The sequence below is a fragment of the Echeneis naucrates genome, chromosome 21, assembly GCF_900963305.1.
Source record: "Echeneis naucrates chromosome 21, fEcheNa1.1, whole genome shotgun sequence".
NCBI classification, from domain to species: Eukaryota; Metazoa; Chordata; class Actinopteri; order Carangiformes; family Echeneidae; genus Echeneis; species Echeneis naucrates.
In genome coordinates, this window is record NC_042531.1 from 11346422 (window position 1) to 11371240 (window position 24819).

Genomic DNA, 24819 nt, shown 5'->3' on the forward strand with positions numbered 1-24819 from the left:
TCAATCTATTAAATGTCATCTATCAATAATGGCTCCCTTGGTGAGCAGCCTGGAATACACAAATCCATTCATTTTTCTATATTTAACTAACGTAGAAAAAATGATAACTACGAGTTTTATGGTGAACTAAGCAGTTCTATCCTTTTTTTTTTTTTTTTTTTTTGACTTCCCAACCGTATAAATAAATTACCTCATCATAAAACTAAAATTGTCCTTTAGTGCAGCAGAACAGCAGACATAAAACATTTTATGAATAAACTGAGGTGCTGTATAGGAAGTCCTTTCTATGCCAGTTGCACATCACCTTGTAAAGCAGGTTTCCCTCCTCCATCAGCTTTTGAAGGAGGATGATGAGGATATCCGGCTTGGAAGTAGCCATGGCCCAAGCAGCGTTCCCTGATGGTGCACAGTTGGAGAAAAGTTGAGAAAGATGAATCAGATGGTTGGAGTTTTTGTGAACAGATGCCATCATATTCTCTGGAAATTGGTACAAGTTAAAGTTACCTAAAGATTGTACCTGATCGATCGTAAGGAGACGTTCTGTAGCCTTAGTTTATTGAAAGCAGTTTAAAGAAAATGGAGGGAAAAAAATAGGTCATGCAACAAGAGTAGTTATTTGAAGTGAAATGCAAATGTCTAAGGTGACAATGAACAGTCATGTCTTATTCATCTTAAAACGGCCTCACACATTAAGCAGTCAATGCATGCAGACTATTAACTATGCTGGGAAATTTTAAGTCCCCCATGTTGCTAATTTTTATTCCTTGAGACAGCAGAGTGCTCTGTAGATAAGCCACAGAACCAGACACCTCTGTGAATGTCATTTAGGTGATAAGTCACATTCTTAAATTAGCCAAGCAGCCCATAAGAGAGAAGAGAAATGACACACATGCACCGACATGCTGAGTAGAGGTGATCACAGACACGCACACACACGCTGAATCGTGAGTGAGAAGCAGTAGTGGCCACAGGGCATTACTGCTTTTTCCACAAAATGTATCTGGTCATCTGAGCACCATGAGATACAGAAACTTACTCAACGAAACACTCAACAAACCAGATCAGTGTTAGAATTGATCACACACATGTAGATATTTATGTGGGTCATCTTCTTACCCAGCTTGGCCCCCTTCTTCAGCAGCGTCACCACCACCGACGTGTTCCGGCAGCCTATGGCCCGATCCAGCGGCCTCATCCCACTGTAATCCACATGCTCTATCACTGCTCCTCTTTCCACCAAATACTGAACCTGCAGGAAAGCACAGAGCGCTAAAAACACTCCAATGCTGCGTCGACAGAACGGTGTGTGTCCATTTGAGGCTAGAAAAAGTGTGTGTTTATGTGTGCGCTGGTGTTGTGCTGTCTGGATGTTTTCGACAGACCAAAACTAATTTTACTTACGATCTCTGCATCCCCATAAAAGGCAGCGAGGTCCAGCGGAGTTCGTCCGTTTTTGTCCGTGTGATCAATGACCCCACCTTTGTCCACCAAAAATTCCACTACATTCCTTTGTCCTTTTAAACAGGCCCAGCTCAGGGGCGTCAGTCCTTCTTTGTCCATCGAAGTTAAGGATGCACCTACAAGGCAAACAACAATCCAACACGTCTCAAAGCCGCCGCCCACTACAGCACAAATGAAAAAGTGGTGGGAGTGTGCCGTGACTCACCTTTAGAGAGCAGAAACTCCACCGTGCTCAGATGACCCTCACAGGCAGCCACCATGAGGAGGGTCCTGCCCTGCTTGTCACTGATGTTAATGTCAGCACCGTGCTGCAACAGCAGCTCTGCAATCTAGCAAATGGACAAACATGGCGTGAAGTTTGTTCTTTTAGGATAGCACGACCCTGTGTCTGGAAGCAGTATTAAAGTCAGGGCGTATAATACCCGCATAGGAAGCATGATAATGTTCAGGGTTAGTTTCGCTGGAGTAAAAGAACCAATCAGCATCTCTCACCTGCCAGTGTCCCTGCCTAACGGCGCAGAATAAAGGCGATACCCCCCGCCGGTTGACCTGCTGCACCACTGCTCCCTGCTCCAACAGGAAGCTGCATACCTCCATTTTCCCCCGGCCTGCTGCCGCCGTCATGGCTAAAGAGGTGAGAGAGCGGGACACACACAAACAAAGGATTAAGTCAAGGTAAGATTACAGAGCTTGCAAGATAAGAGTGAAATTTAAATCATCACTCAGCGGGAGAGGATACTGTAAAGAGAGATGATAAGTAAACATGATAACAGATATGAACACTGTTCAGGTGGGAGAATTAAATAACCCACAAGAATGAGGAAAAGGAAAGAATCAGATATAAATAGTTCATGAATCTCTTCCATTCTCCCCCCAAGATCAGAGTGCAGACTAATGCTGCTAATTGAGTTGAAGAGAAGACAATTACATTATGTTTATTAAACTCATTAAATCCCTGCTTCAAGCCAAGCTCAGATGAGATTTCGGTCATTTTATGCATTAACAGACAAACATTTGACAAAAACAACTCAATCTACTAAACACCCGTTCTTGTTCATATTGAGCCTCTTCAGGCAAAGATTACATTGAATTTGCTGTATCCAATTCATATTTAAAAACAAAGGAGACGCTATTTCGTGTTTGTATTTCAGTCTGCAAAGCAAACAGAGACAGATTCTTGAAATGTTCAGTGCTTACAGTTAATCAGCAGCAGCTAATATACAACAGCAGATGGGTCGGTCAGCAAGCGCTGGTTGTCCAAACAAAGAGATATCCACGTTAAGGATCAGAGCAGACAGGCTCCATTCACCTTCGAGAGATTTAAGGTGCTGCTTGGTGAACCTCCATATCTGACCGACATCTTCCATCCAACAGTCACCAGAGACAAATAGCCCCACCCTCCATCTGATCAAAATGTGGATATCCTCAGACACAGCACAATGGACAACAATGAGTGTGCAGCTAAATTTAGGTTGACCTGTTGAAGAGTGAACCTTGTTTTGTGCACCTTATCTGATTCTTAAAAGGTCTCAGACGTTTTTGTTGTGTAATCTCACCAAAATGTTTCTTCGTCATGTTGAGCATCTCAACATCTCAGTAAGCTTGCTCCCTTTTTTTTTCCCCGACTTGGCCATTTTTTTTTTTAATTTCTGTATCAACATTATACAACCTTGATGGATTTTATCTTCAGTCTGTAAGCTATTCATCAGCCCTGTTTCAGCTCTGCTTTGCCTGAAAAACACTGGAAGCTGTTCTTCCCACCAAGCACCAACTCATGCCTATAATCATTTCCAACCATAATTTGGAATTTTCCAGCTTGTATTTGTCGGTGTTAGAGTTTTGCCTAAGCTTATAGTACTGTTTTCATAGACAAATCACTGACATGATTCAATACTCAACAAAATGTCAGTAACAGAAGGTTATACCAGGCAATACACAGGCCATGATTGTAATATGTAAAATAGGAACCCTGGAGATGTAGTACACATTGAATTACGTATGAAGTGAACTCTATTTGGTCTACCGTCATCTCAGTGAAATGAAATTTAAATACAGCTAAATATATTCAATTTGTGACTAAATGTCAACAGGCGTAGCAGTAGCTTGGATGAAAAATCTTTTCAAAAGCAAAATGTCAGATTTCATCAAAATGTGGATAAATTAAAAAAAATATATAGTTCAACATGAAGTGGGGAGATGTGTTGGTTTTATAAGATATAAAGGCTGCTTAGGTGCTTGTCATTTCATGTGGGAGAAAACACATATTTTCCACAAATACCTGCCTTGGTTCGGTCTTGCACTTATATCTTACTTGGGATTATACATCATCCACAGCTACTCTCCTCGTACATATTCAAGGTAATAAATCCTTGAACAGAGGAAAAAGATGCACTCTAGTGTGCATGTACAATTACACTATATTTCAATACAAGTTTTGAAGCGCATAAAAACATGAAGATGTGATGAAAAAAAAAGAATATTACGAGCAGTGGACAGCCATCCTCCAAACCTGCACTCAATCACCAGGGCCTCAACAAACAAAAAAACATGCTGGCTAGCATTGATGTATTTTTCTGTCTGAATAATCACTAAAAGTTTTTACAGCAAGTTTGAGTCCAATCATGTATGTCAACAGAAAATGCATCTTTCTCACAGCCTAGAAGACAAAATAAAAGTGCATGCACTCACCTATTCACCCGTTTATCACAATCAGTGACCTAATATAGCATTACTTTTAGAGGTCCAGCCAAGAAATGCTGTTGCTGACTGAGCATCAGTAGTGAAAACAGCAACAAGTGGCTCCGATGATTATTATTAATCAAAGCAATAGTTGTGTCATATGAAACAAAGCTTTAGAGAAACTTTGAATATTTTCAAATCCAAGCCAAGCCAGGCCAGAGCTGATTATACTGCGATTGCGATCATATTGGTAGAAAGAGAACAGCAGTTCCTCAGAGAAATATTTCAGACTGGCAAGGTTTTGTCTCAGGACAGTAATAAGGTCTGAAGTCCTGCAGTCGTTTAACACAAGCACCCGTGAACCACGCTGAGGACAACCGCTCCACTAATAGGCTGACCTACATTCCTGGAGCACCGATCTTTTACTGCTAAATCCTGCTGGCTTACAGCAGAGGCGGGCACAAGCAGACTATTATTAAAATTCTTCTTTTTGTCTGTTCTCGTATGATTGTGCACAAAAACAGAACCCTGTTGTTATCGAACAGAAATGGGTGCAATTTGAACATTTATAGCTCCAGATCAGTACAATGCCAGAAAAAACAGTTCATGTTGTGGAAAAGGTGGACCATTTTGAAATCTGTTGCTCTTTTACATTTCAGTTGCTCTAACGCTCATTGTGTCTGAAACTTAACCTGCATGTATCAAAAATATATTAGAACTTAAACTGGTAACAAGAAAGCAAAGCATACAGCACGGCTGCAACAATAAAATGTTCTTATTAACCCTTTCTTAGTGTATATTCATGATTTAGAAAAAAAAAAAAAACACAAGGGAAACTCAAGATGCCAGGACCTTTCCAGAGTTATTATAGCTGCAGTCCACTGTGTAATTTCTGTCAAAAAACATTCTCTCTGCTACTTTGTTCGACCAACTCTCATGCTTTTAGACCTCATATTGCTTCCTGCTGTTCCACATGGCTTGTTGCACCATTACCTCACTCAATCTCACAAGGCTTTTGGACATTGACAAGAGCTGACGTCTACAATATCTGTCCATCTCTTACTTTCCGTCGCCACTTTTCATTAAGTTTAGGAAAAAAAGCGCCTGAAAGCCTTTCCTGGAAAAAAAAATTGCTACAGCTAATATCAAGAGATACTTCTACAAGTTAAAAGTGGAAGGTGGCTGTTACAAACTCATAACAAATAAGTAATTTTACAGCAAAAGGCCAGCTATATGTAAAAACAACTACCAATGCATACAACAGATGGGGGACGGAGCACTGCAGGGATATCGTAGCTGAACTCCAGCAGCAAGTTGGAAAATGACTGTTCAGAGGAAATGCTGTTTTGACCGAACTCCAAGTAGAAACCCAGATGACCACAGTAAGTAATGCTTTTAGCAGATAGTATGGCACAAGAGAAAGCAAAGGTCCAAGAGGCCAGTGCTTAGCTGGGGACAGATGTTCCTGATAGCCCTTCGATGGAGAAGAGCGATGCATGTCCTGCCACTGCTGCATGCAATTACAGCGGTGTGGTCCATGATGCTAAAACAGCAGGCGATAATACGAGAGAGCCATGTAATGCAAAAAGATGGATGAAAACATACCTGTCTCTCCCCACAGCGTGTCATGGCTATCAATTTGCACAGCATGCTCATTATTCAAAGCCAGCAAGCTGCTCACAACCTGCCAAAAAAAGAAACACAGATTAATGGCATATTATTTCAGCATGACATGTCATAGGACTTCAGAAGGTTATGGCACACACTAAAACAAAACAAAACAAAACAAAAAAAAAAATCTGATACTACTGCCTAAGCTAATTATTACTAATTAATCACAGCAGAATAGAGATCTGGTTCCTGAACCACTGAGTGAGTTGAATACAATCTGATTAATACTTGAACTCTAATAGATCTCCCCGCACATGTGAGTTGACAGCTTAGCTTGGCCCCGCTCAGTTATTGTAAGCCAGGCCTGGGGAACCCACTCCTGCTAACAAGGAGGCCAAAATAAACCTTGAGCTTACATCGCATCCGGGCAGCTGTAGGCACGGCGCGTGATTGATCAGTGAATCCTGCTTTTAGACACATTAGGCTGATTAACGCTCCGAACTTTAATTTATCCTTACCGAGCAGTTCGTGGTCAGATTTCTCTGAGCTAAAATTCTTTGCCGATGGCCAACTCTACAACGCCATAAATTCAATGTGAATTTGTATGTACGACTCTTTCTTCTTTCAGATGCATCTGTCTTTGTGAGTCAAGGATTTATTAAGAGGAGCATAAGACCTCAGAGCTGACTTTCTTCATCGTGTCTTCAGGTTCATTTTGTGTGTGTGTTCGGGGTTGGTTGTACATAAAGAAGAAAATGTGTGCACGTGCGTCAGACCTGTGTGTGTCCCATGCTGGAGGCTGCTATCAGAGCCTGCTGCAGAGCTTTGTTCTTCAGAGCGCAGTCCTGCTGCTGCCCCTCAGTATTCCATTCCAGCTCCAGCAAGTACTGGATAATTTCTGGGTGCCCTCGAAGAGCAGCATGGACCAGCGCACACTGGCCACTCTTATCCACATGATCAACCTGGCAGGAAGAAAAGATGTGTGATTTTTCCAGCACATACGGATCCAACATCTCAGTTGAAGGTGCCTCATTTTTAAACAGCCATTATCTGTATACGGCATCAAAGTGGTGAATCAAAGAGCAGGCAGACGTGGTCTAATTTTAATGACTCACAAAGTAGATCATCTCTAAGTCATCATGGTAGAAATAATTGGCTACAATAACAGGGTCCTCACCTTGCCCCCCTTCTTGCAGAGCAGCATGACTAGTCCCAGGTGTCCCGCAGCAGCTGAGAAGCAGAGCGGACTCATGCCATTTTCAGACACCACATCTACGCTAGCACCAAATTCGAGCAGCAAAGAGGCAATTTCCTGGTGACCAAGGTGACACTGGACGCAGAGCACTGGAGCGTTGTTCAAGACCTCTGTACGGTAATTCACGTTTGCCCCACCGAGCATCAGCAGACGGCTCACCTGATCGTACAAATGAAAATAAACAGCCGATGTGGGAACAATGCAATGCACACAATTTCTATTTCTTTTTTTTTTCATTTGGAACCATTTTTATAGGAAAGACAGTAAAATTACAGATTTTAATGTTTCCCTTCAATGTAATTTCCAAAACGATAAAATAGAATCCTGCTATCAAGGCGACTATTAGACTTATTTAACCAAGTATAAGCACAGCACTTAAAACTCCCCCGCACCGTCAAAGGAAGATAAAAACATTTACTCCACATTACTGTGCCGGTATCTATAAAACTACATATCTGTAATTCTTAATTACAGATATGTAAAAGGAGCCTTGGCAAGAAATTTACCCATTCCAACTAATGTAGTTGCCAAAGCTCAGATTACTACAAAATAAAATGGTCACATTCTACTTAATACAGTTATTAGGTGTGTTTTTCTCATCTATTATGAGGAGACCAATAATAAATGTTAAGTCAGTCAGAACCAATGAGTATCTGACAACAGGAAATTAAAGTGTGTGTTTTTTTTGCTGGATCTTTCGTGGAATAAATTCACAGCAATCTTCTGTTTCTTATTTTCTCCCCACACTGACAGTGTTTTGTCAGATCATATTGCACACAATGACTCATGAGCAGACATTGAGAATGACAGCAAGTGATGGACCACCAGAAAAACACAAATGAAAAAGAAAAGCGGAGGATGATTTCGCTTCTAGAGAGAATATTTCATTGGGACATAATGTCTTTTCCAAGCCAACGATTTTCTCATCCTCAAAAACATAACTGGAAGGTAGTACTGGCAAAAACCGGCTCTACATTATCGCTAGTCAAATTAATGCTGTGAAAAGTTGGTTGGGAATTATTAACTTCTCTGGAGGAAGCTCTAGAAGCTACAAATTATGAATAGACTACCAAGAGTAACTGAAAAAGCAGATAAATAATCAGTCAGTTTAGTGACTTTCTGACTCCCATTTATCTTCCACAAACCTTTTAAACACCTCATATTTCCTGGCACGTATTTCATCACATATCTACATCCCAATTTCCTCCAAATGTTTTCAAATCTTGTTGCTTAAATGAGACTGAGAATAACTGGCTAATATCGAACAGATAATTGGCCATTCACTGGATCTAACAAGGGACTGATTATATCTGTCTGGAAATTCAACCACTGAATATCAGTGAAAATAGAGACATTGCAACTGGATCTAGCAGCCTTTTACAAGTAACTTTCTTTTCTTACTGGATCAAAATAAGCAGTTGGCACCCAATGTGATACAATCCTGCCAACCCCTGTTCATTAACTCGTGTTACATGGTCTTTTATCAATGCCTGCTCTTTTCATTTAGCAAAGTCCAAGGGCCAGCAGCCTGCAGCTCTTCAGCTCCTCTGCAGCAGCTTTTTGTGGCCTTTGACAAAAAAAAAAAAAAAAGCTCCAACTTTACACTATTGTATTATTATCGAGCAAGCTATTGATTTTTTTTTAATCATTATGATTAATCAAGCAACCATCAACCTGAAAACATCCATAAATGTCTGTTACAAGTTATCAGACACCAGAGATTTGTCTTCACATCAAAAAATTCAGAAAATTCTATCAATTTTAACTAGAAACTGAGAATGGAAGATTTGCAGTTGAGAAGCTGGAAGCAACCAAAATTTGGCAGTTCATTAGCTGACATTTTCATCGTTCACTCAGATGATGGGCTGATTGTTTCAACCCCACGTGACACGCAAAGGCTGGAAATCATGTTTACCTTGACATTGGGTGTGTAGAGGTTTCTCAGGGATGCTAAAGCTGCAGAAAGACCATCAGCGCTGCAGCTAATCCACAAAGCCTGCAGCACACTCGATGACACACCTGTTTTCTTACTCAGGCCCTGCACGCACACAGACACAACATACACATGAATGTGAGTGCATATGTTACATAAATGAACCTGGGCTGCACAAGCTGTCGAGTTCATCTCCTCACACCTTAGGGCTTATCCTCTGGTAGGCCACAGTCACAATAAATAAATAAACAGAGTGAACGCTATGGAATTCCAGGAAGCTATGAATTTCAAACAAAGATGAAGGCAGGGAGCATATATAGGCCCCATGTCGGTACCTTGAAGATGTGTGCTTTGAGGATGTGATGTCCCAGCTCCATGGTCTGCTGGCGATTCAGTTTCCCCTCTTGGCGGGACAGCATGAAAGCCATAAGAGCATGGCCAGTCCTGGATTTGGAAAAAACACATAAGATGCTGAGTTTACAGCAGAATAGTTCGCAAATACAGTAACAAAAAAAAAAATTAAAAAAAAAAAATCAACAAATAAACGAACAAACAACCAAGAGAAGTGTGTGAATTCTTAGCTGTGTATATGAATATTCAGAAAATGTAAAGACGCCCCACATGATTTGCAGCTAAATGATTAACTAAGGTTAGTGATGTTTTGTCAAGTAACCCCACTGGTGCATCTTGTGTTCATCATGCATCACTTGCACTGAAAGTACTTGTTTATTCCGGTCATGAAAACCACCTTGCCAATGTCGCGGAGAAGGCTGGGGAAGAGGGTGAAACCCCTGGGTTCTCCTCTCCTTTTCCACTCAGCCACTCTCGCACTAATTAATGTAGAACTTCATTAAAAGGACATGCATGAATGCAGATCACTTTGATCTGGTTAAAATTCTCTCTTTTCGTGCCCAGGCACAAACATAAGAGGCTGTACAGCAAGCCTTTGTGTGCGTGTGCGTTTCCTCCGCCAGACTCTCCAGCCTTTGTTTTTTTAATGACGGAGTTGGAAGGCGGTGAATGACCAGAATATGAAGCTCGACTCTGATCCACATACAGACACAACTGTGTGAGCAGAGGTGATACTGACAAGCCACAGGGAGGAAAACAGCAGGCCAAAGTGACATCATCTAATTTATTAAGTGTGAATGACTGAAGCCTCTAACGTGGGTGAGGAGCCTTCATAATTTCATTTAGGTAACACTACTACGGCAGATAAGCTGGACTATCAGGCGAGAAGGGCACTGCTGGAAATGATAATTTTCTGCAGAATGAGCTTTCCTCCACAAAACTGAAAAACACAAGCAATTCAGATGATCTTATGGAAAAACATCCCCACCATTTTTCTGTTGAAAAACAGTATTCACACTGTTGCATTTTCTGTCTTTAAGTCTGACTCTGGCCAATATTTAGTGTATGTTGTGTGTTGCTTTAAATAACCCTAAACCTAACCCGATGGAAATAATTATAGCTCAATACATTTCCCCACTAAGATTCAGAATGGAAAACTTTATTCTTATTTCTACAGCAGATATCTCTGTATGTCAGTAGTCTTTGTAGAGCAGTTGCTGTTTGCTAGTTTCAAAATAAAAATATTGAAATAGACTACATCGTCAATTGGAACATCTCAAACTTAACTCACAACTGAGTCATTCTGCATTTATTGATAAGAGCATTTAACAAAGTTCTTCATGGTAATTTTCCTTCCAGACAGCAGCTATGATTAGCATATTATTCTCACACAGAAAGCCTCCTAAAGTTCGAAAATCAATTTGACCACTGCTATGTAATTATCGTCATGGCTTAATTTGTATTTTCCTACAGATCGTTTGAGGGCTTGCATTCCAAGCGCTCATTCCTCAGGAGAGAGCAGCTGAACTGCTGCATTTGCTTACAAAGCAGAAGACTGACCTGGGGTCACACAGGAAGTCCGTGCTCTCCCCGTCAGCCCTCCACACCAGCCACTCTCTGAAGGAGGGGTGGCAGAACATGCGCGTCTTGTCTCGCCGTTTGATGAGGAAGCATGAGAGCAACTCCATGCGTTGTTGGAAGTCTTCCCATTGCAACTCCCCTTGGATGAAGCTGGCGTTGATGGCCTGAAACAGCTGTTCGTCGGTCATGGGGTGCAGCGATGCAAGTGCCACATTGAGGATGGGTAGCGAGCGCTCAAAGGCTGAATTAGTCATAAACTTCATATTGCACTGTAACTGGTAGAGCTCTGCCAGTGAGACGGGCACCACTTTGTAGCTAGAACTTTTGATCACCAGGTGGCCTCGCTCAAACAGATCCAGCGTGAGTTTGAGATACAGGTAGGAACCCTGGCTGCGAGAGATCAAATGGCTACTGAGCTTGCCAACTGTGATGGGATCAGCCTTGCCGTTTAGGTTAATGTTGTTCATGATGTCTTTGCTGCTATTGATACGGTACTGGATATATGCATTGAGGTCGTTGCTTATCTCTTTGTTGTCAGAAAAGTCATCCAGTGAGATCTTGGAGAAGGGCAGAAGACTGGTGATCTCCTGTGGAGCAAACAGGACAAAACAAATTAGTCTGTGGCATATGAGACGTTAACAACTTAATTACCTTATCATCGTATAGAACCATAAAATAACAAGGTTTCTATCAAAGGTCAATGTCTGACATAACAGTAAGTAATTTTCCAGTCAGCCTCTGGATTATAAATTGGACGCAAAAACCACTATGGTCTAGAACTATGGTCAAAATTCGTCTTCACATGCTGGAAATAAAACATTGCTTGTGAGTGATTACGATCAGACTCTTTCGAGCAGTAGATGAAAAAGCTGGCATTAAGCTATCAGGCCAGAGCAGACACTTGTTAGCGTTGGAAATGTGACGATGAGAAAAAGAGGACTCTGGGAGTGAGTATTACGAGGCAGGGGATGGATGGGATAGCCGCTAGCAGGTAAGCAGAGGTTTGAGCTGGAGCTCACATTTCAATCTATGTCCTGGGGGCCAGAGAAATCAATGCACCTTAATCCTCCCTTCCTCAAGGCTGTCTGAGGCCAGAGTAACATTGACTCTGAGAGATAACACTTATCACTTCCTCTTCATGACAAGTACAGCAAACACACACACGCACACAAACAAAACAGAGTCGATGAAATGTACATCTAATCCACCAGGTGGCCGAAGTGTTAGCTACACCTCATATGTGTAGGATCTTATTTAGACCAGGGAAGGTCAACAGGATGAAACTTTCATTAGATTTCCAAACACAAATGTGGTTCTGCGGTGAGAAAATGAGACATATTTATTTCGTTGCTTCCTTGGTACAATTTTTCAGCACTGCAATATTAATGGATCATCCTTTTTGATCGAAAGCCCGTCTTCAGTTACTCAGACAGTGTAACATGCCAAACTGATGAATGAGTTCAATTAAAGCGCAGTTTAGGAGTTCACCCACATTCACGGACACATTCGGAGAGTTTTGCCTTATGTGTAGACACTTGGAACATCCAAAAAAAACACCATTACCCATCGTGAAGTAGTATCCAGATTAATATATTTGACTACACAGTACCGATTTAGTACATCCACGGGGCTTTGCCATAAATCAAACTTGAATTTTGGCTCACAGTTTCACAATATAAACAAAAGGGCTGAATTTGGCCTCTGGATAGTCAGCCTCTGAGCATTCATAACTTGAGTTTTGAAAATCAATCAATCGGCTATCACATTATTGTCCCAAGCTCAGTAGTTTGTCTTAGCCAAAAGAAAACCTGTCATTGTTTTTTCCATCTAATACTCAGCCTCAACACAGCTCTCTAACCAGATGGTGTGGTATCACCGAGCTACTCTATTCTTTGAGCCTGACTTCTGCTTCCCTGTCACGCACTTTTGATTCTCGGGTCACTAATAATTCAATTCCTTCTTGAATGTTCCTGATACACCTGAACAAATATTACTCTGTAGAGAGTATGACAGGGAAGAGCAGTTGAGCAAAATCACTCAACTGTCACACTTGTCAAAGGGGCTCGATGTCAGTCCGTGAGAATATCAACAGCTGACAGCTGATCCGACTCATGGGCTGTCTTTTTCTTTTTTTCCCCATCTGGTATTCTTTGAAAATGCCAAATATTGAGAGAATTTAGAAATAAAGGTCACAACAACAAAAGCTAATTATAACCCCCTCTCTTAACATAACCAGTCTCATTTAAAATATTTTACGTCTCAAAATCCAAATTAATATTTCTGGTGAGACAATGCAATCTCAGTTATTACCATTAAATTGGCCCGGACAGTGATGACCAGTTTAAGCCAGGAAGGGAATTTGGCAATAATCTTGGTGATAAAAGAGGCAATGGTGTCTCCATAGTCAGGCTTATGAAACTCTGCTTCATTCAGCCCATCTATCAAGATGATGTGGTCCTCCTCTGGAATCTTGCGCTCTGGAAACATAAACAGAGACAAGTCTTTTCATAAACAAGTCTTATTTGACCTTCCTTTAATGTTTGCATGCTGTCTCTATTACACAGCAAATTAAAATGATAATTGATTTACATTATAATTATGGCAATTATGCAATTTGGCATATGGACATTAGATTTTTTTGTTTATTTATTTTTTTTAATAAACTGAATGTGCTGACAACTGTGACATTAGAAATTTGATAGACGCTTATTACCTTTACGAAGGCTGGCTAGTGGCTCCAGGACGCCCCTCCTGAAAGCAGCCATTGGGTCCTGGACACAGGAGCGCAGACTGAGCATGCTCTGGAGGTGGGGTTCTTTCAGCAGCAGCTCGCGGTAAGCACTGAGCTGGTGCGCTCTGCAAAGCAGCGCTGCAATACTGTGTACAAACTCTGGCACCAAGCAAGTGTATGTGTTATCTGCCTGGCAGTAGTGATATGCCACCACCTAGGGAAAAACAGGAGAGAGAGGGAGACATACAGCTGAAAGCAGGATGACCTCACATTTAACAGGAATTAAAAACATGTAAGAGTCATTCAACACACCTTGGGAATTTTTCTCTGGCTTCAGCAATTAATGACTAATACTGCAAACATTTCAAAACAAGACGGAGAATTTTGTTGACTAAGGTTTTTTGCTGACTTTAGCTGGCTTGAAAATGTACATGGAACAGATCATGACATGGGCTACTGGCATTCTGTGCTTTTATCTGTTTGCGTCTCTGCTCTTGTCTATGCAGCTGAATTTCCAATGAACCTGTTCTCCTTCACATGTTTTCCTGTGACTGAGACAGATGCCAAGTTGTACAGCAGCCAGCCCCAAACCATTTCAAATGTATTTTTCTGCACCGTTAAAATTACGGTTTTAAAACTTGATATCATTTGACAAAAGCAACGAAATGGAAGTTAATTTACTCGAAAATGTAAAAAGTTAGAAGCTCATTCACACGTCAGCTGCTATGTAATCAGCATAACAGTGTGTGTGTGTGGGAGGAAAGCTTGACCCTGTGCTCAAAGGACATGCCCTTAATGAGAAGCAGCTGAGGCTTGTTTCAAAAGTCATTTGATGTGTTGCTAAGGTGCGAGCTACACTGCTTTGCTTGTTGATACCAAATCATTCTGAAAGAGCAAAGACACCAACAGTGTCAGTCTTAGGTTCAATCAGTCACTCAGAGCCTTTATAGAGTCGGCCCATGCTGCTGCAGATCAGCCAAATAGGAGACAGTTGTTCCCAGGTGGACTTCTAAAAAGAGGATCTTCTGTATTTGAACAAGTTTCTGCATCGTTCTGAAGATTTGAGATCCGATTTGAAAGAAAAAAAAGAGAGATGCCCTTGAGTGGTATGAGTGCTCTAATTACATAGCAACCTGGAGGAGCTGACACACTTCCAAGGGCAGCAGCAGCAGAGCAGGTGACCTGTTCCTCTGCTGGCTCTACCAACCTATTGCTCCATTAACTGTGACCAGCTTCTAGAAAAGCCTAAAACCAAAATTATAACCCTGCTGACATTTTTTCTTAATGTCAACTGCTTGAAATTAGTTGACCCTGACATTTTTCTTTATTTGCAATGGAGGAAATAAAAGTCATATATCCCCTAAGCACAATCACATTCTAATAAAATAAGATCCTCTGCCATGAGGTCATGTCTGTTGCGACAGAAAGTTCATCCAGGGACAGACATCATGTCCATCTCCCGTGTTTGGTTTTAGCAGGTGAAACCTGGCTGATAACTACTGAAATAAGATGCTGACCTTGATCTTGATATTAACCAAGAGTACATGCAAACAAAGAGCCATGTAATGATAATTGTCAGTGAAAGATTTCTTCCCTCTGTACAACCACACAACAAAATCTCTGCAGATATGCATTCTTTATAAGAAGCAACAAAATAAAATTTGCCTCTGCAAAGTTATAGTTGCAGTCAGTCAAAAGTTCATTCATCTTCTACCACTTTTCAATTTCTGGGTCACATGGGGTGCTGGAGGCAATCATAGCCCACACTGGGTGAGGGGTGGGGGTCACCCTGGACAGGTCAGCAGTCCATCACAGGGCCAACACACAGAGACAGAGAGAGACCAACATCACTCACACTCAGACCTACAGACAATTTAGAGTCACCATTTAACCCAAACATTGGGGGTGTGCCCAAAAAAAAAAAAAAAACTGATTCATTTGGGGGTGGGGGGTCCAGTGTCCAGTCTAGTCTGGTCTGATCTGGTCTCGTCTGCTCTGGTCTAGTCTCTACTCTCTGCAGGGGTCCAGTCTGGATTCAGGTCAGGTCTGGTTGCTGTTCCTTGCCCAGCCCAGTCCATCACTCATTACCAATTAACCTCGTCATGTTCAGGTGCCGCAAATGTGAATTGAGCCATGCCCACTATGCTCAAGTCATCACTTTTATTCAATAATTCATTTATTCATGGGCAGGGGGGGCGTGCATTATTAGTGAGCCCCCTCGACAGATACGTTCCCTTTTGTTCCAGGAAAAAAAAAAAAATCTTGACCAGTGTTTATAATTAATTCAGTTTTAATGTAAATTCTGTCATTGTGGATTTTATAGGGCCCTTTTAGACACGTTTATTTTTGTTACTTAAGCAATATGTGATATTGCTTTTATGCAACACCTCCATCTAAGCATGGATAAATGTTTAAACTTAATAAATGTGAAAAAGACACTTTAATGTCTCCATTTGTCATTCTGTATGAATCAAATTGTAGCCAAAAAAATTTTAGTTGAATTGAATTGTGAGATAGTAAAATATTTCTACCCCTACCAAACACGCATGTCTTTGCACGGTGGGAGGAAACCAGAGTACCCAATCTCCGAACTCCAATCAGAAAGTCAACTGAACCCACAACCTTGTTGTTGTGAGGCAACAGCGCTAATCACTGTGCTGCAATCAGTCAAAAGTTGTTCAGCCAAATCTAAATTTACCAGTAAAGGAAGAAAATTATACGAAGTTTCTAAAAACAAAGAATATAGCACTCAAAGTTTTAAATCCATTCAATTAAATTTGTCCTGGCATAATAAAGAACAGGCATTAGAGGATAGCATAGAAATTTAAGCAAAATACCCCAAAAAACTAAAAACAAGAAAAACAATAGTCAATGATTCCTTAATCCTTATGAAAAGATTAATCAATATTACATTACACAGGGGTTTTAGTGCCATCTGTTTCATAAGCTATGATGACGAAGCACCCAAGGCACCTGGATTCATCTCGTGCACAAAGAAGAAGAACAGAGATGTGATGGGCTGGTTTATCCTAAAAGAATATAAAAAACATCCATCAAAAATGCTGGTTATAAGGCAAAGACTGTGGCATGCTTCTCTCTTGGGTCATTATGCATCACACAAACCGAGGACAACAGATGGGAGCTGTGAAATTATGTTCAGTGAATATAGTAAATTAAAGTTGCCTGCTGTTTATATATTTACAACAACTCCGGATAGGCAGCTGCAGTCGAGAACGCAGCGACAGCTATCGCGGAGTACAAGTCATGCAGACTACAGCCTCATCAATGAGCAATGAGAATCTCAACTACTGATGATGCAACACTCTGCAGAGCACCTGCAGCACTTCATCTCTCTGGCACAACTATGAATTTACTGTTGAGAAGCAATTCCAGAAATGGGCATGTGTCACGAAACTTGTGATAAACCATAAAAGGTAATGGCTTCGGTGCCTATGAGACCAATTTTAAATTCAATGGTAAATAAGAACAGACTTTAACAGAAGCTGTTCAGGCTTGCTAGCACTCAGACATCACAGGGACAGGCTGCATGTTGGAGACACTTTTCACAGAACTTGGCTTGAGGGACATTCAGATAAGCCTCAGTGGTACACATTCTGCTGTTTGGTGGATGAACCTTGACAGTCCTGGTGGCACAGGGAAGCTCTACAAAGGTTGGCCTATACGCCATTTCACTAAAGCTACATCCTTTACATGCAAAGAGAATCAAACCCTGAAGGAGTTAGAGGGACACCTGGATGTAGATGGTAACATTTAGACATTTAGAGCAAAGCACATTAGAGAGCTTTGTCAAACCGAACAAAACAGTTACAAATTCCCCATCCCAAGGCTATTAAAATTAGATGAAAATGTTCTCTGAATCACACCATCCTCATTAAAGCAGATAAAGGAATGTTGAAGTTATCAAATACATTTTAGTTATCTTTAAGATTCTGTACAGAATCTGAAGTTATGTTGTGCTAGGCCAGATATAGGTGCTGTTACATCACCAGAACAACACGAGGATATGTTTTTGCCACTGTAATGGTTTTATAATGTTAAATACAAAAAGGGAAAGAATTATGATTGAGATTGAGAAAAGCACAACACCGTTACGCCTCTAAAAGCAGCATCACAAGGTGCAGAGATAATAATTATTAAACCGGTGCTCACCCGAGCACATCACATACAGGATTTCAGACAGGTCTGATAACAAGCAGTCAGCCCACTGAGCAGTTTGATAATAATTCAAGAAAGCATCTCAGAAATTCTGTCCAACTTGCTTGCGTTTACTACAACTGTCCCATCATATACAATAAAACTGAATTTTCTCATCTTTAAAGCCAGATACCTAGACTGTCATGCAGAATAAAACCGAATTTTTGTTTGGCTGACAATTACTTGATAGATCAGTCAGCAGCTAAGGCCTTTTTAGATAAGTTTAAAATAATGGCATGGCTGAGGGCTTAGCCTCAACATGTTTCCTGTCATCTCTCTGCTGTCCACTGTCCAAAAAAGTTTAAAGTGTTAAAAAAGAATGAATGTGCTTGGATGATGCACCATGTACAGAAAATAGTGAAAAGACACTATTCACTGTTTCTGGTGTCTAATTTTGTGCAACTGTTTGATAAAACAGGAGGGCAGAACCTCAGTCCAAACTGATCTGGATCTCCAACTGGGTGTGCAAAAATCACAGAGCTTAGGTCTGTTAACATGTCAGATTTTTCATCTCTGTATATATATACACAGCATTTCCTGAGAAATTGTGAAATATGCTGAAAAATGCTGTGATGAAAAGTGGGAAGAAAAAAAAAAAAAAAAACACACCCTGGGTCAGCCCCATTGACCAGATCGAGACATAACCTCTCCAGTGGAGGTAACAAAAAGACTCCCTGATGTTATTCTGGCTGTACTGTTAGTGTTTCCATGGCAGCGCAGAGAAGGATCATGTGGCGTCCTTCAACATTCACAATGCACAATCTAAAGAGCTGAAAGGCTACGCTAAAGACCCACAGTTCAATAAGTTTTCTATGTTCCCACACACTCAGTCATCACTGCGCATACTGCTGTGAACAGTGAAAGTGAACTCATTTTTCAGAGTCGTACCTTTAAGTAACTGCTTTTAAAGCCAAACAAAATTTGATATGTAAGGCGGACTACGGTGGTGCTCTCTTTTATACCCTTAGCAGATTGCTGAAGATTGTCTATACTTCATTGGCTGAATATCAAAAAATTTACATAAACAATCATAAATCATATACATATAAAAAAAAAAAAAAAACACGAGCCACCATCAGTTTCCTCTGGGACATAACTGCAAGACAGAAAAAAAAAGAAAGGTAGATATATACCGTGGAAGAAAGTAGATCCAAATGCATCTGTTCACATAGGGACTGATTTACTACAGCAGGCATTGTCTCTTGGGGGACAGCTGTCATCAGACCAGCCATCCATTTCTCTTTTAAGTTTCTAAATAAAGATTTCTTTGATTTTTCATTTTCTTACCTTTGCAGCGAGACGTTTGACGGCCACCTCCCGACGCTGCTGCTCAGGAGTTCCCGGGCAGCTGTTGGTTCTCAGCGTGTTGGATGCACTGGAGGGTGGGGTTGGCTGAGGGGGTTGACTCAGGGGAAGTTCTGCGCTTGGTCCCCCACCACCTGGCAAAAACAGCACAGGTATATCATATGGCTGGTTGTAAAAATGGTCAGAATTGGCTTTGAAAAGGGCAGATTATCAGGTAGTTTCGCTCTTTTTTTATGAAATTAAGGCTGAAATTAATCACTTTTAGGGGAGGCACTGGGGCTGTTGGAGGCGATCTGACGCATGCGGCCTCCATGGCAGCTCAGCGCCACCAGTCGAGAGATTATGGCTGTCTTCCCATAGCCCACACTGCCCACCACGACAGCGCCGTGGCTCTCTGTGGATTCGCCAGCTCTCAGGACGTCCTCCAGCTGCTGAAAGAGCCAGTCTCGGCCCACAAACACAGAGTCTGTGGTGATGCTGGGCACCTCGAACAACAAGGGCTTGAGCATGATGTCCACGGGTTTGTAGGGGGAAAAACGGGCTGAGGAAAACGGAGGGGAAAGGAAACAAACCTGAATTATTACTGTGCCGTTATTATGAAGAGAAACATGCATTGTCACTGATATTGTTTCTTTTTTTTTATTTTTTTTTAAATCAGACAAAGGCTAGTCTAGTCACTGGGCAGCATGGTGGCATAGTGGTTAGTGCTGTTAACCCACAATAAGAAGGTCACAGGTTTGATTCCTGGGCCTGGAGCCTTTCTTTGTGGAGTTTGCATGGGTTTCCTGCAGTTTCTTCCCACCGTCCAAAGCATGCTTAGTTAACTTAATTTCCCGAAGGCCTGAGTATGAGTGGTTGTTGTTTCAATGTCTCCTTTACCCTGAATGAATGTTACTTTAAAACTACCTCAATGTAGCTGGGCTGGAGAGAGGATTCTGTTGAGTCCTTTTTAGCATTAATTTAATCTGAGCACATTTGCTCACTCAGGGCCTAAGCTCTCCTCCTCTCTACCAACACTTCAACCAATACAGCTCCTAATAGTGCTGCTGGTATTTCAGCTTTTAAAGGTATTGCTCATACTGCAGCAAAGAAGCATACTTTGATGCACTTGTCTCAGCTCGACTATGTCATGAGTTTTTTTTTTTTTCTCCAAGCTCCATCAAATATCTTGGTAGCTTTACTTTCCTTTAACGTACAAATGAGACTCTGGAGTTTTGGTACCAGACCTCATTACCATCACTGCATCGCCACAATGGATTACTGGTTTTAAATACATTTTTACCTCTCCAAGTCATTTTTATACTGTCCTAGGCAACTGAAATTCTTGAAATAAATCAAAGATAATGGCCTCTTGGATGAGGAGAATTTGATTTAATAATTCATTCTACTTTCGGAAGGTGGTTGGCAGGACTCCAAAAGATACAGGATGGTAAGTTATTGTGACAAAGAATTGATTACTAATTTTTCATGCTTCACATTTGAAAGGATGTCTAAGTGCATTTGTCATTTTATACTTATTTGAAAAAATTACAATCTTTCTTTTTTTTGGTTATCTAATGTTAATGGCACAGAACATAACCACTGCAGTCACTTGCCCACATTCTAGTAAAAAAAACAAACAAAAAAACAAACAACAACCCCAACACATTTCTAAAAAGGTTCATTTTCATAACACTGAGCAGCGATATAATCTTTGTATACATGATGATGTATGTACATCATAAAGCCAGTCTGTACATATGTGGACGGTTCCTCATTATTAACCATCCACAAGGATATAAAATTAACATGATACTGCTGTAACAACGGCATGCTTCAGGAGGTGTGGAAGAGGAAGTAGATATTTTCAGAAGATAGTTAAATACTTTGAGTTTCTAATGATGTCGTAAATTATCCATGTTCTCATCAAATATTCAATCTGTAAAAATTTTCTCAGTCAGAGAGAGTATTCGAGACACGACTATCGGAGAAAACTAACATAATTCTTTCAACTTGTGTTTTGACAGTGACGTATGAATAGCACTCCATGTTTACAGCATTATGAGGTTTAATTGGTGACTGTGAGCTTTAATTTGAGGATATTTACGCGATTGAACTGTGTACGAAAATTCATGCATCCTATAAATTAAAATTCTACAATTCAACCTCATCATCATCTTCATTTATTGGAAATCTAGTATTCCAGATGGGTTAGAATTAAAACAATGAAAAAGGTACCTCTCTCCATTTCAACATACTAGTCTTCACATTTTACATCATACAGTAACGCACATGCTGTATTCACCTTTAGAGTCCTGAGGTGGCCTTCCTCCCGTATTGTGCCAGGGTAGGCGAATGGATGTCCGCAGAGGGGTGTTGCGTTGTTCATCAAGAAAGCTCAGATCTTCCAGCTTTGTGGAACTGGTAGCTGGAAAACATAGACAGATGCGCTTTAGTTGTATTCGACCCAGCAAGATCACACATTTCACGCTTCTGAGTGAAGAAAAATGAAGAGGAGGTAAGCCACAATGCAATGAAATTATATTGCTCTCTGTCCTTTCAGGAAAGGACACCGATAGATAATTTCAATTCCAAATTTCCATCTCAAACAAAAATTTGCAGCATATTGGCCACATTTGAAGTGCTGTCCATAAACACGTGAGAGCTGCATTACTGCCACTAGGTCTCCTATTCAACTGCTATTTGCTATTGGACAACACAATCACTATGGTGATCTGTGCTCTCTTGGCCGTGGTGAGGAGCGGAATCAACGCTGCTTCTTTCGACTTTCTCAGCCTCAGCTGTGAGAGACTATCACCAACTCTTCTCTTCCTTCCATCACTTGGTCACTAACCCTCTCTCTGGAATCTCTCACTAATTAAAACCTGTTTGCTGACAGAGTACCGGAGGAAGCTACCCTTAATACAGCGCCGGCTAGAATAATATAAGGCCTTCATAGTTTTCTTTTACTGCAGTGGATTGTGTTTTCAGAAATACAAAGTTAAATTAACAACAAGGAGAAAAATCAATAAAGCTGGAGTCTCTGCAGAGAAATACAGCACGAGCACATGAATACATCTGATCCTAAAGCTAAACTGAACATCTACTTACATTCAACAGTAGAGCCTGAAAGGACAATAGGAATTCCCAAAGCCCTCCCCTTGTCCCAAACATGGAATATATTTGGCCAGGCGCACAGGCAAGCAGGCAGGGTGCAGACCCCCAGTTAAATCTGTGGCGAGTGCTCCCAGTGGATGAGCTCACAGAGGGCACGAAAAACAATTCATCTGCCCAAGTGCTCTCATGCAGGCACACTGGCAGCATTTAGCTGCTGAGCTGAAGGCTTGGCTGCCCCTCTCTAGTGCTCAGCCAGTCATTTAGAGAGAGCATCCATGCTCTCTAAATGAATGCAGAGTGTCCCCCCTTCTCTGCACTCACTATGCAGATGAATAGATGTCTGTCTGTGCTGCATGAACACATACATGTATAGAAAATACGTTATGTTATATAATATATAGGCTCATGCAAAAAGTTTGTTCGCAAGTCACAACTGGTGAAAAGGGAGTGAAATGGGAAAATACAAATCCAAGAGATTTAGTCTACAGTAGTTGATTGCAGTTGGTAATGGGCTGGTCCCGCTGTATAAATCGATAATCCTGGTTGGAGTGGGGTGAGGGATAACAGAGAAGTGTGAGAAAAACCATGACATGGATACGGTGGCAGCTGGAAGGCAGGGGCACAGGAGACGGGTTAACAGTGAGAGAGGATGGACGGAAAATCTATTCTATGCAGTAAATTGCCACTAAAGCCCGCTATTGACATCAGTGGAGCACAAAAAGACGCCTTTCTCTTTTTCCTCCAGTAGGTCTTTTAAAAATTCTGAAAGCTAAAGCCAAACTGAATGCCACTCAACAGACAGCTCATCTTTTTCTTTAATTCTCCAAAGAGCAAAGACTGAAATTACTGTTCAGTTTCACTGCTTGACTAATTTAACTGCACAGCCTACTTACTTTAATCCAATTTATTCTATTGCATCCTCCACCTTAACCATTTTTTACTTTTTCTTATATCATATCTTTTGTTATTGACAATTTTTTAAGGGCAAAGATTCCCACAGGTTGGATTTGCAGCCTCCTCTTCGATTCTTTTAAACTGCTGGATTCCCTGCTGTTCTTATACATCAGTGCTCATTGATAAAACAGACATGTGATACCTTGAAGTGACTTTGAAGCTGCCAAAATGTGTATACTGATGAAAATGGGATTCTTCCTTTTCCTCAGGCAGGTTTGCCCTTTGAAACCTTTGGTTCTGCATTTCCCATGACAGACCAGTGAAAAGGGCTGAGCTCCTCAACTCCTAGCATCTCCGGACTCTGCCCCCCCCCCCATATCTCTGACTTAGCTCACATCTCCTACATACCAGTGGATAAAATCAGCATATCACCATAACCATTGTCTTCAAAAGTCAAGACTTCAAGAGCGCGGTTGGCTGCTATAGCACAGATGGAGGTTTTATCAACACTGTCATAAAACCACATTTGGGCAATAGGGGAAAATGTCTTGTTGTAATAGTTACTACTGCCTGTTCTTCATCAACGTTGCTGCATTTAAGCATTATTATTATTATTAATATTACATGGTAATGAAATGTGTGGTAAAAACATCAAATTTAGGTAGTTGGCTCCTGCCTTTCTCTGACCTGTGAAGTCAAAATCTCTTTAGTTTAAGATGAGTACAGTGAGTGATATAAGGTGGCATGCAATTTTTCCTCGTTACCATGGAAACTTTAAAAATCCTCTGGCTACAATGGGCCGCTTTCTTGATCAAAGGTGGAAAATTAATATGTTGTAGAAAGTTTCAGTTCCTGCATTCTGCCAGCACTAACTTCATGGCTATGCCTTTGTCATGGAACTTTGTCTGGGATTTTTTCTTTTTGCATATCAACTGGGATGAATGGATGGATGGATGGATTTTTTATTCCAAGAAATTATTTATTTTGGAGTTCACAATGTCGGTTGATATATATTTTTTTGATTGCTTCAGACTACAGGATGCACAGGAGACTTTCCTTCCTCCAATCACAACCATCTATAATCTAAACTTGAAAACATTTTGAAGTAAACTATATATACAGACAGCTACTATATTACTATGTCTAAACCGTGCTAATATTTAGCAGTTTAATATTCACCATATCACATAGACACACCAAGCATATTTTAAGTAAATATATTTGAAATATATTAAATATATTTATTATTAAGGTACATTTTTTACACAGGCAAAACTTGGGAGACACTAGGGTATGACCTTGTTAGACCAGCCAAGAGTTATAACCAGGAAAAAGAGAGACCTGAGGAATCAGGATATTAATCACATCACAGCTGCATAGTTGCTGAACAGCTATTACATAATTCCCAATACCGGTGTGCTGTTAATTCATTTTAGATATTTGGCTCTGTTGTGGCACAGAGCAATGAGCTAGGACACTGACCCTGCTTGAGATTGCCTGAGATTCAGCATTTGGCCACTCCTGATCCCCCACGGAAATGCCACAGGGCAGAATTTTACTTGGCTCTTCAAAACTCAGGCAGATCGATCTCTGCAAGTGATTTTATTTTGCTCCAACTGTGACAGAGAGGCATCGGCAGCTCTCTGAAATGGACATGTTAAAAGATGTGGCTGTGACCTTTTGAGAGAGCTCAAGGATATGAATGGG

General features: G+C 40.9%; 1 protein-coding gene across 1 annotated transcript in view; it reads right to left on the reverse strand.

The window, feature by feature from the left end:
• Nucleotides 1–24819, reverse strand: part of tanc1b (tetratricopeptide repeat, ankyrin repeat and coiled-coil containing 1b) — an 84403-nt gene that overhangs the window by 4844 nt on the left and 54740 nt on the right. Inside the window, exons 8-23 of the mRNA XM_029531007.1 lie at nt 21407–21529; nt 19382–19663; nt 19105–19256; nt 13585–13816; nt 13182–13348; nt 10851–11458; nt 9275–9383; nt 8922–9044; nt 6929–7165; nt 6528–6713; nt 5746–5824; nt 1954–2087; nt 1667–1790; nt 1402–1577; nt 1117–1249; nt 305–396 (exon numbers count right to left, since the gene is read on the reverse strand). Of these exons, the coding sequence (XP_029386867.1) occupies nt 305–396; nt 1117–1249; nt 1402–1577; nt 1667–1790; nt 1954–2087; nt 5746–5824; nt 6528–6713; nt 6929–7165; nt 8922–9044; nt 9275–9383; nt 10851–11458; nt 13182–13348; nt 13585–13816; nt 19105–19256; nt 19382–19663; nt 21407–21529 (2957 nt within the window). The remainder of the gene's footprint in view (nt 1–304; nt 397–1116; nt 1250–1401; nt 1578–1666; nt 1791–1953; nt 2088–5745; nt 5825–6527; nt 6714–6928; nt 7166–8921; nt 9045–9274; nt 9384–10850; nt 11459–13181; nt 13349–13584; nt 13817–19104; nt 19257–19381; nt 19664–21406; nt 21530–24819) is intronic.